The sequence below is a fragment of the Marmota monax genome, unplaced genomic scaffold, assembly GCF_021218885.2.
Source record: "Marmota monax isolate L192 unplaced genomic scaffold, Marmota_monax_Labrador192_F-V1.1 WCK01_AAM20220418_F8-fsc00022, whole genome shotgun sequence".
In the NCBI taxonomy this organism is placed as follows: domain Eukaryota; kingdom Metazoa; phylum Chordata; class Mammalia; order Rodentia; family Sciuridae; genus Marmota; species Marmota monax.
In genome coordinates, this window is record NW_026695215.1 from 27,318,792 (window position 1) to 27,331,733 (window position 12,942).

The 12,942-nt window shown below is 52.1% G+C and overlaps 2 protein-coding genes across 4 annotated transcripts; one reads left to right on the forward strand and one right to left on the reverse strand.

The window, feature by feature from the left end:
* Window positions 1–1,138: 1,138 nt before the first annotated feature.
* On the forward strand, window positions 1,139–11,999 carry Uba7 (ubiquitin like modifier activating enzyme 7). 3 transcript variants are annotated; one of them, XM_046431695.2, is made up of 24 exons: window positions 1,139–1,336; window positions 1,422–1,590; window positions 1,686–1,820; window positions 1,925–2,031; window positions 2,320–2,410; window positions 2,519–2,654; window positions 2,849–2,946; window positions 3,023–3,169; window positions 3,888–4,058; window positions 4,236–4,337; window positions 4,486–4,566; window positions 4,645–4,800; window positions 4,886–5,051; window positions 5,132–5,337; window positions 5,425–5,483; window positions 5,565–5,742; window positions 5,816–5,890; window positions 6,131–6,311; window positions 6,795–6,877; window positions 7,351–7,440; window positions 7,533–7,724; window positions 9,232–9,324; window positions 9,400–9,500; window positions 11,901–11,999. In XM_046431695.2, exons 1-24 carry the CDS (start codon window positions 1,281–1,283, stop codon window positions 11,923–11,925), a joined length of 2,898 nt encoding a protein of 965 aa, XP_046287651.1. In that variant the 5' UTR covers window positions 1,139–1,280; the 3' UTR covers window positions 11,926–11,999. The 3 variants fall into 3 exon arrangements, with proteins under 3 accessions (XP_046287651.1, XP_046287652.1, XP_046287650.1); XM_046431696.2 differs by lacking the exon at window positions 11,901–11,999 and adding an exon at window positions 9,595–9,955; XM_046431694.2 differs by lacking the exon at window positions 11,901–11,999 and adding an exon at window positions 9,962–10,192 and having other exon boundaries at window positions 1,140–1,336.
* On the reverse strand, window positions 10,365–12,094 carry Inka1 (inka box actin regulator 1). Its single transcript, XM_046431707.2, has 2 exons — window positions 11,959–12,094; window positions 10,365–11,210 (listed from the first exon to the last, which is right to left on the reverse strand). The coding sequence occupies exons 1-2, from the start codon at window positions 12,007–12,009 to the stop codon at window positions 10,407–10,409; spliced, it is 855 nt and encodes a 284-aa protein (XP_046287663.1). The 5' UTR covers window positions 12,010–12,094; the 3' UTR covers window positions 10,365–10,406.
* Window positions 12,095–12,942: the final 848 nt, after the last annotated feature.

Here is a 12,942-nt window from a genome sequence, read left to right on the forward strand (position 1 = left end):
ACCACTGAGTCACACCCTCAGCCCTTTTTATTTTGTTATTTTTGAGACAGGGTCTCACTAAGTTGCTTAGCCTTGCTAAATTGCTGAGGCTGGCCTTGAATTTGAGATTCTCCTGTCTCAGCCTTCCAAGTAACTGGATTACAGACATGCGCCACTGCGCTCGGCATTTTTTATGATTCCTTTTATAAGAAATATCCCAAATAGGCAGACCCCTAGAAACAGAAAGCATAATAGTGTTTGCTAGAGGATCACAGTGGGAGTGGAGGGAAAGTGTGGTAGTTACTTAATGTGTTTGGGATGATGAAAAACCTTGAAGCTAAAGAAAGGTATTGGTTGCCTGATATTGTGGGTGCACTCAATGCCACCTAATTATATGCTTTAAAATAGTTGGTTAATTTTTTTTTCTGGTAATCTTAGGGATTGAACCCGGGGATCTTATGCATGCTAGGCACTGAGCTATACCCCTAGCCCCTAAAATAGTTAATTTTGTTATACAAATTTCACCTCAATTTTTTGTTGTTTTTGTTTTTGTATTGGAGATTGAACCCAGGGATGCTCTATCACTGAAATAAATCCCCATCCCTTTTTATTTTTTTTATTTTGAAACAGATAGTATCTTGCTAAATTGCTGAGGCTGGCCTTGAACTTTCAATCCTCCTGCCTCAACTACCAAGTCACTGGAATTACAGGCATGTACTCCAGAGTCCATCTGAATTTCACCTCAATTGAAACAAAAGCAAAACCAAAAACTTATGACAGCCCTTGATTTAGCTGTTGTGGAGTTTTTTCAGTAGTTGTGGTTCATTCTCCAGACAACTGTCCCCAAATTGCTAAGACAAAAAATACAAACCTATAAAGGATACACTGGAATTCTCTATCCTATTTTTGTAACTTCTTTTAATCAATCTACAATTATTTAAAAAGAGAAGTTTAAAAGAAAAATGATGTGATTGTGGCTGCTCTGTGCTTCCTACCTTCAGTTCAGACTGCCTACCCTCTTATAATCCTGGGACTCATCCCAGGCAATAGACCTGGCAATTGGCCCACTGAGGTTGGGCATCTGTCCTAGCCTGGAGGCACAGCAGGAATCTGCTCAGAGTATATTCTCACTTTCACTTTTGCTTTCCCTGAAATGACAGAGGAATCAGGAAGGAGGTGGTAACCAGCAGCTTTCTTTAGTCCCTTGGCTTTGCTGCCTGTTTGCTCTAGTTACAACCCCTGAGACCTGTGTGGTGCCACTTCCCACACAGAGACTATAGTTGTAAGCACCAGGCCTGAAGATGAATATCCCAGAGCCTTCCATGTTGCTGGATGAGGAGATATACTCCCGGCAGCTGTGAGCCTTGAGGTGGATAGGGAGTGGGGTGGCCTTCAGACCTCTCTGATCTCTAGATGCCTGCCCTCCTACTTCCCATCCACAGGTATGTGCTGGGCCCACTTGCCATGGAAAGGATTCAGAAAGCCAAAGTCCTGCTATCTGGCCTGAAAGGCCTGGGGGCTGAGGTGGCCAAGAACCTGGTCCTGATGGGGATTGGCAGTCTCACTCTGCATGATCCCCATCCCACCTGCTGGTCTGACCTGGCTGCCCAGGTAAGGGTCCTGAGGGGCTCCGGGCTCTCAGACCAGGATGGGGACAGGACCCAAGGGAAATCTCTTGGCTCATTCTGCACTGGATCTCTCCCTAGGTTTTCCTTTCAGAGAACGACTTGGAAAAGAACAGGGCTGATGCCTCTCAAAAACACTTGGCTCAACTCAATGAAGCTGTCCAGGTCTTTGTCCATACAGGTGACATCACAGAGGACCTACTGCTGAACTTCCAGGTAACTTCTCCAGACCTAGTTTCTAGGCCAGTTTCCAGCTCTACTCTCAACAGAAGGGAGGCCTTGGCAGTGGTTCTGGCCTGCTGATCATGGTGTTCATCCAGGTGGTAGTGCTAACTGCCTCAAAGTTGGAGGAACAGCTGAAGGTGGGCACCTTGTGCCACAAGCATGGAATCTGCTTTGTAGTGGCTGATGTCCGGGGCCTTGTGGGGTGAGTGAGATTGTCTGCCCAGCCTATACATCACAGCCAACAATTGGTCTCAGTGCTGTCCCCAATTCTAAGCTTGTTCCAGTGCCCCTCCACCCAACCTCAGGCCTGTCCCAGAACTTCCTGCAATTCTGGTCTTCAGTCTCACCCCTCTGGTTCTTCTAATCCAGCCTCCAGACCTGCCTTAGTAACAAAACAAAACAAAACAAAATCTAGTTTCCAAACCTCTCCCAGCATTCCTAGTATCCCCTATCCTTAAATACAACCTGTGATCCTGGCCATTTACACTAGGCAGTTATTCTGTGACTTTGGTGAGGACTTCATTGTGCAGGACCCTACAGAGTCAGAGCCCCTGACAGCTGCTATCCAGCACATCTCCCAGGTGAGTACTGAGATGTGGGTATTTACCTGCTGTCTAGGGAATTGTTGGTTGCCAAAGCCTGTGGAAAACAGGTACAGGCACACCTGAGACAAGCCACCTTCCACCCAGGGCTCTCCTGGCATTCTCACTCTGAGAAGAGAGGATAATAGAAACTCCTTCTGTGATGGGGACTTGGTAACTTTCTCAGGCATTGAGGGCATGGTTGAACTCAATGGCTGTTCTCCCCGGCCCATCCATGTACAGGGTAAGCCAACCCCATCCCACCCTGGGCTCAATGCCCAAGACCTCATTGATAGTAAATATAGTCTGGTCCTGGGGGATAGGTTTTCCTTTCACCTTTCCCAGGGTGCAATAAGGTCTGGGACACAGAAGTCAGGATGGGATATGGAAACTACCCAGGTTCAGGGATCATAATTTACTAGGTTATATCTCTTTCAGAGGATGGGTCCTTGGAGATTGGGGACACAACAACTTTTTCCCGTTACTTGCATGGTGGGATTATTATTGAAGTCAAGAGATCCAAGACTGTGATACATGTAAGTGCAAGTGCATCTGAGATGGGAGTGTTCTGAAGTGTTCTAGACCTGACCCTAAACCAAGTATCCATTGCAGGAGCCCCTGAACATAGCCCTGCACCAGCCCCGGATGGTGGCTCAGAATCACCAGCAAGCCCATCGTGCCCACTGCCTACATCAGGCCTTCTGTGCACTGCACAAATTCCAGCAACTCCATGGCCGGCTGCCCCAACCCTGGGATCATGTGAGTGGTCCCACTATACCCACTAGCCTTATTGGAGTTTCACTTGAGACCTCACCTCAGTGACAATTCACAGATTCAAGTTTGAACCCAGAAACAATATCCCCACTTAAAAAAATTTAAAAAAGGAAGAAGAAGCTGGGTACAGTGACAGACACTTAAAATCCCGGCTACTTGGGAGGCTGAGGCAGGAGGATTGCAAATTCAAGGTCAGGGCTCCCCTGGCATTCTCACTCTGAGAAAAGAGGACAATAGACTCTCCTTCTGTGATGGGGACTTGGTGACTTGATAACTTAAGGAGACCCTATCTTAAAATAAAAGATAAGAAGGACTAAGGATGTAGCTCAGTGGAGAGCATCCCTGAGTTCAATCTTAGTATCAAAGGAAAAAAAAAAAAAAAGGAAGAGATGAAAATCACTATCTTTAAACTAGAGGCTGAGTCCACAGAAGTGCCAGGCACACAGCCTGGGGACCCCTGCTGTGTCCTAATCCATCAGAACCAAGTTGGAAGCTCCACTCAAATTGGTAAAGCCTCTTGGGCCTTTCTCTGGTGCAGGGCATCCTCTGGTTATGCTGCCCAGGCTAGAAATAGGACTAGGCCTTCCCACTTAGGCTTCTGCTTCTTCTTCTGTAGAACAGGGTGATAGCTACCTAAAGGCTTTAGGCGCGGGGGTTTCCAAGTCAGGCTGGACTGCAATGCCCATAGATTTCTACCCCACAGGCTGATGCAGAGATTGTGGTAGGTCTGGCACAGGCCCTGGAACCCCTGAAGGGCCGAGAAGAAGAGCCACTGGATGAGGCCCTACTGCGGACAATTGCCCTGAGTAGTGCTGGTGACTTGAGTCCCATGGCAGCCATTCTGGGAGCAGTGGCTGCCCAGGAAGTCCTGAAGGTGGGCACAGTCACAGGCAGGGATGAGGAAGGAGACGGGGAGGTATGTGGGTCAGTGAAACACCCAGTTACCAGACCATGGCCCTGGAGGCTTCACCAATCTAGGTACAGCCTTCAACTGTAATCTGAGGGGGTTAGAAGTTGGCAGAAACCCTTAGTGTAAAGTGCTGTCCCCTAGGCAATCTCCAGGAAGTTCATGCCCCTGGACCAGTGGCTATACTTTGACGCCCTTGATTGCCTTCCAGAAGATTCTCTTCCCAATCCTGAGGATTGTGCTCCGGTGAGTTCCTGGGGTAGGGGTGCAAACCTTGTTCAAAATTATGGCTAGGGAAGAAATGTGAAGAATGGATCTTAGGTCCTGATTCAGTGAAAGAAGGAGATGCAGCATAAGCCAGCAGCCATCACTGACCCCAGTCTGTGTCCTCCAGAGAGGCTGCCGTTATGATGGGCAAATCGCAGTGTTTGGGGCTGGTTTTCAGAAGAAACTGAGCCTCCAGCACTACTTCTTGGTGAGCTGTGGAATGGGGGTGGGAGTGTCTTTGGGAGGCCAGGTCAGGCCCTTAGGCTAAAGTTGCTTCTACCTGCAGGTGGGCACTGGTGCCATTGGCTGTGAGCTGCTCAAAGACTTTGCTCTAGTGGGCCTAGGAGCAGGAGGCTGTGGTGGTGTGACTATTGCTGACATGGACCATGTAGAGCGCTCCAATCTCAGCCGTCAGTTTCTCTTCAGGACCCACGATGTTGGAGTAAGTGCTGGCCCCTCCCACACTCGTGTCCCAGACTGCCCTCCCATAATGTCCCATACCCAACATCTTCTTCCCTTCTTCCCAGAGGCCCAAGGCAGAGGTGGCTGCTGAAGCTGCTCAAAAACTGAACCCAGACTTACGGGTAACTCCATTCATTCGGTCACTAGATCCCACCACAGAGCACATCTTTGGGGACAACTTCTTTTCCAATATAGATGGTGTCGTTGCTGCCTTGGACAGTTTCCCAGCTCGTGAGTGCCTGATTTGGAGCTCAGCCAGCCCCTTGCCCAGGCAGGTCAGCCTCATTCCTGACCCTTTGTTCCTTTGTCAGGGCACTATGTGGCTGCTCGCTGTACCCACTATCTGAAGCCACTGTTGGAGGCAGGTACACAGGGCACCTGGGGCAGTGCTTCAGTGTTTATACCACATGTAACTGAGGTCTACAGTGGCCCTGTCTCAGCTTCAGCTTCTGAGGATGTCCCCCACCCTGTCTGTACTGGGCGATACTTCCCAAGCACAGCTGAGCACTCCCTGCAGGTGAGCACACCTCACCCCACCAAGCTCAGCTCTCAACTGCATATATGTTCCTTATCTGACACTTTATTGTCCTTCCCTCCACCACAGTGGGCTCGGAATGAATTTGAAGCACTCTTTCAACTATCTGCAAAGACCATCAACCAACAGTAAGGCCACACAGAGAGGTGGAAGAAGGTTTAGGGCTCCAAGCACAGGGCTTAGCTTCAAACTTCCTCCTTTCTCCACAGGGCACGTACTTCCCTGGCAGACATGGATAGGCAACAGATACTGACTTTACTACGGCTGGGTGTCCTAGGACAGCGCCCACAGACTTGGCAAGACTGCGTGGTGTGGGCCCTTGGCCAATGGCAATTCTGCTTCCATTATGGCATCATACAGCTACTGAAGCACTTCCCACCTGATAAAGTGGGTGGCAAGGGGTTGGGTGGTCGAGGGTTCATGGGGACAAGACTCAGCCCAATAGCCTATCTTTTTCTAGGTGCTTGAGGATGGAACTCCATTCTGGTCAAGTCCCAAACAGTGTCCCCAGCCCTTGGAATTTGACACCAACCAGGTGAGTGGGAATCCTTGGGGAGCCTTGAGATAGAGATATGGCCCTCAGAGCAGAGGAAGTCATCTCTGCATTCTGTAGAAATGCAGATTCTGATCACCATGTTTGTGTATTTTTGGGTATCTATATGTGTGGCAAGCAGGTGCTCAAACAGATTCACAAATGGACAATGAACCACCTGTATTTACCCATACATGCTCACTCACAGCCATGTCTCTGCTGCTACTCTTGGTCTTGCTGCAGGATATGCACCTCCTCTATGTGCTGGCAGCTGCCAACCTATATGCTCAGATGCATGGGATTCCTGGCTCATCAGATCAAACTGCACTCAGGGAGCTGCTGAAGTTACCACAGCCTGATCCCCAGCACCTGTCCCTCATCTTCACTAATAACCTAGAGCTGACTTGGACTTCTGCTGAGTTTGGTGAGACCCTTGGCCCTGGCCCCCATACTGTCATTAAAAGGCTTGACCCTGACTTTAGCCTATCCTATAGAAGCAAGGTAGGGCTTGAGAGCCCTATAGCCAACTTAGTACATCTCAAGCCCTCTTTCTATGCTCTCCTCTAGGCTTAGCCACATTCTCTAGCCCCTCAGTAGATCCTTTTCCCTGCTGCCTACTCCATATCCCAGTTCTCTTTTTTACACTCAGACTCTTCAAACCCAGCCTCAGCAACTTATCGAGGCCCTATGCAACTTAGTGAGACCTTGCTTCAAAATAAAAAATAAAAGGGCTCATTGGTTAAGTGCCCTTGGGTTCCATCCCTGGTATCCCCCCATGCGCCCCCCCCAAAAAAAAAAGAGTGTAGTAACTGGCAGACTTAGCAAAAACCAAGAATAGGCACTAGACTCCAGGAAGAGTGTAGGAGACAGGGGCTAAGGACTACCCCAACATCCCCTCCCCTCATAGGCCCTGAGATGTTGAAGAAACTGCAAGAAGCTCTGGAAGTCTGGGACAAGTTTCCTCCCCTGAAGCCTCTGATGTTTGAGAAGGTGGGATCTTAAGTTGGGGTAAGGTATTGGGCTAGGGAAGTTGTGGGCGAAGGTGAGGAACAAACAGGGTTGATTTAGAGTCCCTGAGTTCTCTTCCAGTAGGTACCTGAAAGCAGCTCACCTTCCTTGAAACTCAGCCTCACTGTGTGACAAGGGGGAGATGGTGAGCTCCTTCCTACCTACAAAACTGTGTAAAGACCTCCTGGGCCTCACTCCACATACCTGTAGTCCCAGCAACTCAAGAAGCTGAGGCAGGGATCATAAGTTTGAGGCCAGCCTGGGCAATTTAGAGAAACCCTGTCTTAATGTAAAGTAAAAAGGGTTGGGAATATAGCTCGGTGGTAAAGCACTTCTGGGTACTCCACAGTACTACAAAAAAATAAAACTGTGCAAAGACATCTACAGTGGCACACAGTTGACCAAGGGAATGGGCACATTTTAGTATTAATGCTACTGTGATTTGGGCCTCACAGGATGACAGCAACTTTCACATGGACTTTGTGACAGCTGCAGCCAGCCTTCGATCTCAAAACTATGGGATCATACCATTCAACTATTCTCAGGTAACCCGACCCCTTAGGGCTCAGTCCTGAAAGTAGAGGCTAAACTCTAGCTCTACAGCTTATTTTCTAACCAAATCTCCTGTCCTTAACAGAGCAAACGAATTGTGGGCCAGATTATACCAGCCATTGCCACCACTACAGCAGCTGTGGCAGGTCTGGTGGGCCTGGAACTGTATAAGGTAGTGTATGGGGCACGGCCCCTTAGTGCCTTTCGTCATAGCTATCTGCACCTGGCTGAAAACAACTTCATGCGTTGGGTGCCTTCTGCTCCAGCTACCCAGATGGTGAGCCCTTGATATCTTACCCTTACCCCTGCTAATTTTGGGCTTTCCTGCATCTTCCCAAACAGGCCCTACTCTAGCTGTGGCCTCACTCCAGAACCCAGACTGTGGAGGAGTTCTCAAGACTCCCTCCAGCCCCCTTCCTGCTATGAAGCCAGGCTGAGACCTGTCAGACACAGGAAGCAGCCATCAGCCTTTCCTCCCACCCCACTCCAGTCCAGGGTCTGGGGGGGCAGGGTGCAGCTTTAACTCATTAGTGGAGCCAGACATCCTCACAACCTCCTCTTTCCCAGAAGTTTTCCTGAGGGGGTAGATAGTGGGGAGGGGGAATTTGTAGGTAAGGGGAATCATGGCCCCACCCCTAGAAAGATGTAGGGCCCTGGCCTGCCCCCTCCAAGGTGAATTAAAGGGCACTAGATTTGCCACTAGCAATGTGGAACAACAGCCCTGTGTGTGTGATTGTCACAGATGTGAGTGCACCAGAGTCTGGGCATCCCTGGTGTGTAGGTGTGAAGGGAGAAAGCTTGCACATCTGTGAGCCAGATGGGAATGCAAGGCTCTCCTCGATGTGGACATGCATGGATGTGTATGTGGGTACACATGTGGGTGTTCCTGGGCTTGTGTGCATATGTTCCTGTGAGTGCAGGACAGGGACTATCTCCAAATTGTGTGCCCAGACTTTGTAGTAGTGGCATTTCCTTGGGGCATAAGAAAGAGGATAGAGGGAATGCTGTTGTCAGGGGAGAAGGCAAAGGTCAAAGGTCACTGGCAAAGGCCCTAGCCTTTGCCAAGCAGCCCTAGGGTCCCTCTGGACACAACATGTAGAGCCCTTTAGTGAGACGCCCCACTTCTAACCAGCACACAGGCTGCTTTGTCTGTGGAATGGAGGAAGAGTCTCTAACCTAGTCTCATCTTGACCCCAGTATGTTTTCTGAGGGGCTGGCAAGGTCCCCCATCCTAGACTCTGGCTGTCCGCCACTCTTCTGTCCTCAACTCTAGGCATCAGAAACTCAACTGGACAGGAACAGGAGGCTTCTATAGACTGTGTCCCTGCTGGGATCTCTGGGCCAGTAGGGCTCCAGTAGTCACTGTACTATGTACTCCTGTGTGCCTAAAACTAGTCAAAGGCTCTAAAAGTAAGGATGAGGGAATAGGATGTATCCTCCTGCTCCTAGCCTTGCATTTGAGGAACAAGCAGCTTTATCAGAAACTCCAGTAGCCTAGCTCTGGCTTCCTCAGGAAGCACCACCCCCTTAGTCCCCCTCCAACAACTGGCCTGTATGATGGATCAGTCTGTTTCCCTGTGTGGGCCCCATAGCCCCATTTCCTGTGCTGGCCTCAGCCTGGGCAGGGAGGGGGCTGAGACTCTGGGCCCAGATCCCACCCTCTACTCCCCCGCTCACTTCCTGCTTCTAGTCTAGCTCCTCCCCTAGAAAAGGCTGCTAGTAACTGGGACAGGGGTTATCCATTTATGTGAAAACTCTCACTCATCCTCACCCCCATCCCCTAGTTCAATTGCCTGAAGTGGACTTCTTGGGACCGCCTGAAGGTGCCTGCTGGACAGCCTGAGAGGACACTGGAGTCACTGCTGGCCCATCTCCAGGTGTGCCCTGACCCCACCCTGCCCCCAAGTCCAACCCAGCCTGGCCCAGTGGGTATCTGACCTGTATCTGTCTAGGAACAACATGGACTAAGGGTAAGGATGCTTCTGTATGACCAAGCCCTGCTCTATTCGGCACGATGGTCATCTCAAAAGCAGGCCCAGCACCTGTCCCTCAGGTGAGCCCACAGCCAGCTCTAGCTAGGCCCTGCCTGCCCCTGGAGGTTGAGGATGGGGTACACACAGCCTTTCTTTTTCCTAACCCCATTCTAGGCCCCTCACACCTTCCTGAAGCATTCTTTCACCAAATGGGGCAAGCAAATGGACTGGGGGCAGGGCGAGAGCCTAAGGAGGGGCCTTTGGGAGCTCTCTTAGCCAGCTCCACCAGCCCCCAACCCTCTCTGCTCAGCTGCCCTTTCACAGCCCACTCCCAGGGGACCTACAGCTTCCTGCCTCTTGCCCGCCCCACCAGCTGCTCCTAAAATAGTTTCAGATGTTTCCTGTCTTGAGCTGCTCCTGCTTGTGGTCTGGGCTCCTGAAGGCTCTGTAGCACCCTCTAGTCCATGCCAAGTTATCCTCTGTCTACCTCAGCTCACCTGCCCAATCTCCCCTAACCTGCCTCCCCCCCGCTCCATACCAGGGTGACAGAACTGGTTCAGCAGGTGACCGGCCAGGTGCCTGAACCTGGACTTCAGGTACTAGTACTGGAGCTGAGCTGTGAGGGTGAGGAAGATGAAATGGCCTTCCCACTTCTGCACTATGAATTGTAACAAGGCAGCCACTGCCCTACCACTTGGCTCTATGGAGATCTGCCCAAAAGCCCTGCATCTTGAGCCCACAGCAGACACACAATAAATGCTTGTTGAAGGAAGGCATAGTGGAAAACATGGATGACAGAACACAGGGCAATAAATCACATGGGCAAGTGACACGGGCAAGACAACACCCTGGAAGAGTGAGAAAAGGCTTTAGATTTGCCTCCCTGGACTGTGCCTCACAAGGCTGGGACCACCTCCTCAAGCCTCAGGGGTATGGAATCAACAGTCTAGAAAAAGGCCTTTATTGTCCCAGGCTAGAAGGCAGGGTCAGAGATAACTGACATCATTGTAAATGATGGGCTGGCGACTGCGGCAGCTCATGAGGGCTGCAAAGCGTGATAGGTCGGCAGGCAGTTCAGATTCTGTGCGAGGTGGGCATGACAGCCGCTTTCCTGCCATAGCTGCCCTACGAGCCCTGGACAGCCTGCGCCGCAACTGCTCAGAGAGACCAAGCAGAAATTGGGGGGGTCGAGCTCGGGCACGGGGTATGCCTCCATCACCCCCCTCACTTGCTGCCTCAGGCAGCTCCATCCAGTTGTGAACTAAGTCAGCAAAACAGTTGTCCCCCAGCACCAGGGGCTGGCGACTACGTCCCCTGTTCAGCAGGGCTGCTGTCCAGTCCTCTGCTTCCAATCCCTGCCAGTGCTCCAGGCAGGCATCTGGAGTAGACTTGGGCCGTGGACGGTGGTGGGCAGGTGGTATGCTGGCTACAGATGCTCTGTTAAGCAGGGGGAGATCACTGACTGAGAGGCGCTGGGTATGAGGGAGCCGTGCAGGGAGTGCTGGGCGTGGGAGTACAGAAAGCTCTTCCTCTCGCCATGTGCTGCCTGACACTTCTGAGAAGCCAGAGTCCCAGTCTAGAGCATGCTCCCTTGGGCCCCTCAAGGCTGCACCCCTATCTTCTGCCACCAAGGCTTCCTCCTCCTCTTCCTCTTCCACACAGCAGACAGAATCCTCTTCCAAGGCATCTGAAGCCCTAAGTTGATGGCCAGACTGCACACCAGGATCAGTTTTAGGGGGTGGCTGCAAGGGGCCAGGCATAGGGGATGAGCCTGTATCCCGACCGCACAACTGAAGGGGAAGAAAGGGTACAAGTCATAGGGGTATCATTTGTCACCCCTGCCTGCCTGGCCAGGCCAGCCATGAAAATAGAGCATCCAAGAGGGTTTGATAGGTGTGCTGGCCTGGGCAACAAGGCAGAGAGTGAGCACAGGGCTGGCATGGGGGTACAAAAACACGAAGCTCGTGTGGCTTCCATTGCAGACCGGTGTCAGTCTGGCAGGCTGCAGCACGCAGAGCTGGGCAAGTCGGCACCCGCCACTAGGGCGGGCCGGCAGGGTTGTGGGCCTGCATCGGGAAGTAAGTCCTGCCCAGGGTCTGGAGGGGAGGCATCCCGTGGCCTTTTGGATGATGCATATCCCCAAAGCGTCTTTCAAAGAAAGACATGGTGCTTTCTAAGTGAGGGATGGAGGAACAAGGTACAGGTCAGAGGTAGGGGGCGTCCACAGCAACGCCAGAACCTCTTTAGATCCTTGGCGCCTCTGCCCCACCTCAAAAGAAGTCCTCCTCACTATCCTCCACCCACGCTACCCAGCGGCACAGCCAGCGGGGCGGCTGTTACCTGATGCCCAGAACAGCTCTCAACTGTCCAGAAACTCAAGGCTGGCCATCTGGGCCAGCTACACTGCACCGCCCCGCCCCGCCCCTATCCCGCCTGGATGGGCACCCGAACGACCCCGCACCCGTTTGTTTTCCTGGCAGGGCGGCAGCTGGGCACCCCACATAGGTCCTCACGACCACGCCCACTCCCAAGCCTCACCAGTTCCCAGCGGAGCTGGCTCAGGAAGCTGTCAAGTCGAGCGCTGTGCATGTCGATGCCGGAGCTCCCGCCAGCCCTGCCAATTCCTCCTCGACTCCCGGCAGGAGCGACGCGGAGAGGGCTGGGGTGGCCAGCCAGCGGCGCCCTCGCCCTGCGCCTTGCTAAGAGAATCCTCACACTGCTGAACTCCCGCCGCCGCCGCCGCCCCAACATCTGGCAGCCACGCCCCGCCCCCGGCGCCGCAGCCAATGGGGGCGGGGCGAAGTTGAAACGGCCCCGCCCCTGAAGCCTGGCGGGATGAGTGAATTGGGCGTCCGGTTTCTGCACTAGCTCTGCGGGGAGGGGAGAGGCTGTAATTGGAAACTGGACGGTGCCCATTCCGCGACCCCTGATGCCTTGGAAGGTTTAGGTAACCCTGTGTTCGTTGCGTAACGAAGTATAGGTCCTTTCCCCAGGGTGGTCTCCGCTTCCCCATTTGTTCCCTCGTGAAATAGCAGTCCCTCCCAACAGGGCCTCGTGGCGTGACCACATGTGAGCAGAAGGCCAGATCCTTGCACTCGACAATGTTGTGGCCCATTAGGGGTATGACATGTTCCTTAGGCTGGCCTCGACAATCCCTGGAAATGACAGGAGCGAGGTTCGGCCCCTCTGAGTACTCAGGGATTGCAGGACTTCATAGCAGCGTAAGAACCAGGCTTCAGAAATCCCACCCCAGTGCGGTCCCGCTTTGTGTTGTACTAGGTTTGATCGCCCTCTAGTGGGGAGCGCGCGCCTAGCTTCAAGTTCAGAAGCGACTTCGGACCATCCGCAAGCCCTGTGACTGTCACCATGTAAAGACTGAGGGAGACAGAGACGATCTTCTTTAGCGAGAATGATCAGAACCTGTCCGCTGAGATTACTCCATAATCAGAGGCTAGGTTCAAGGGTATAGTGTAACAGGAAACCGACTGTACCTTTCAGCAGACAGGAAAATATGGGGCAATG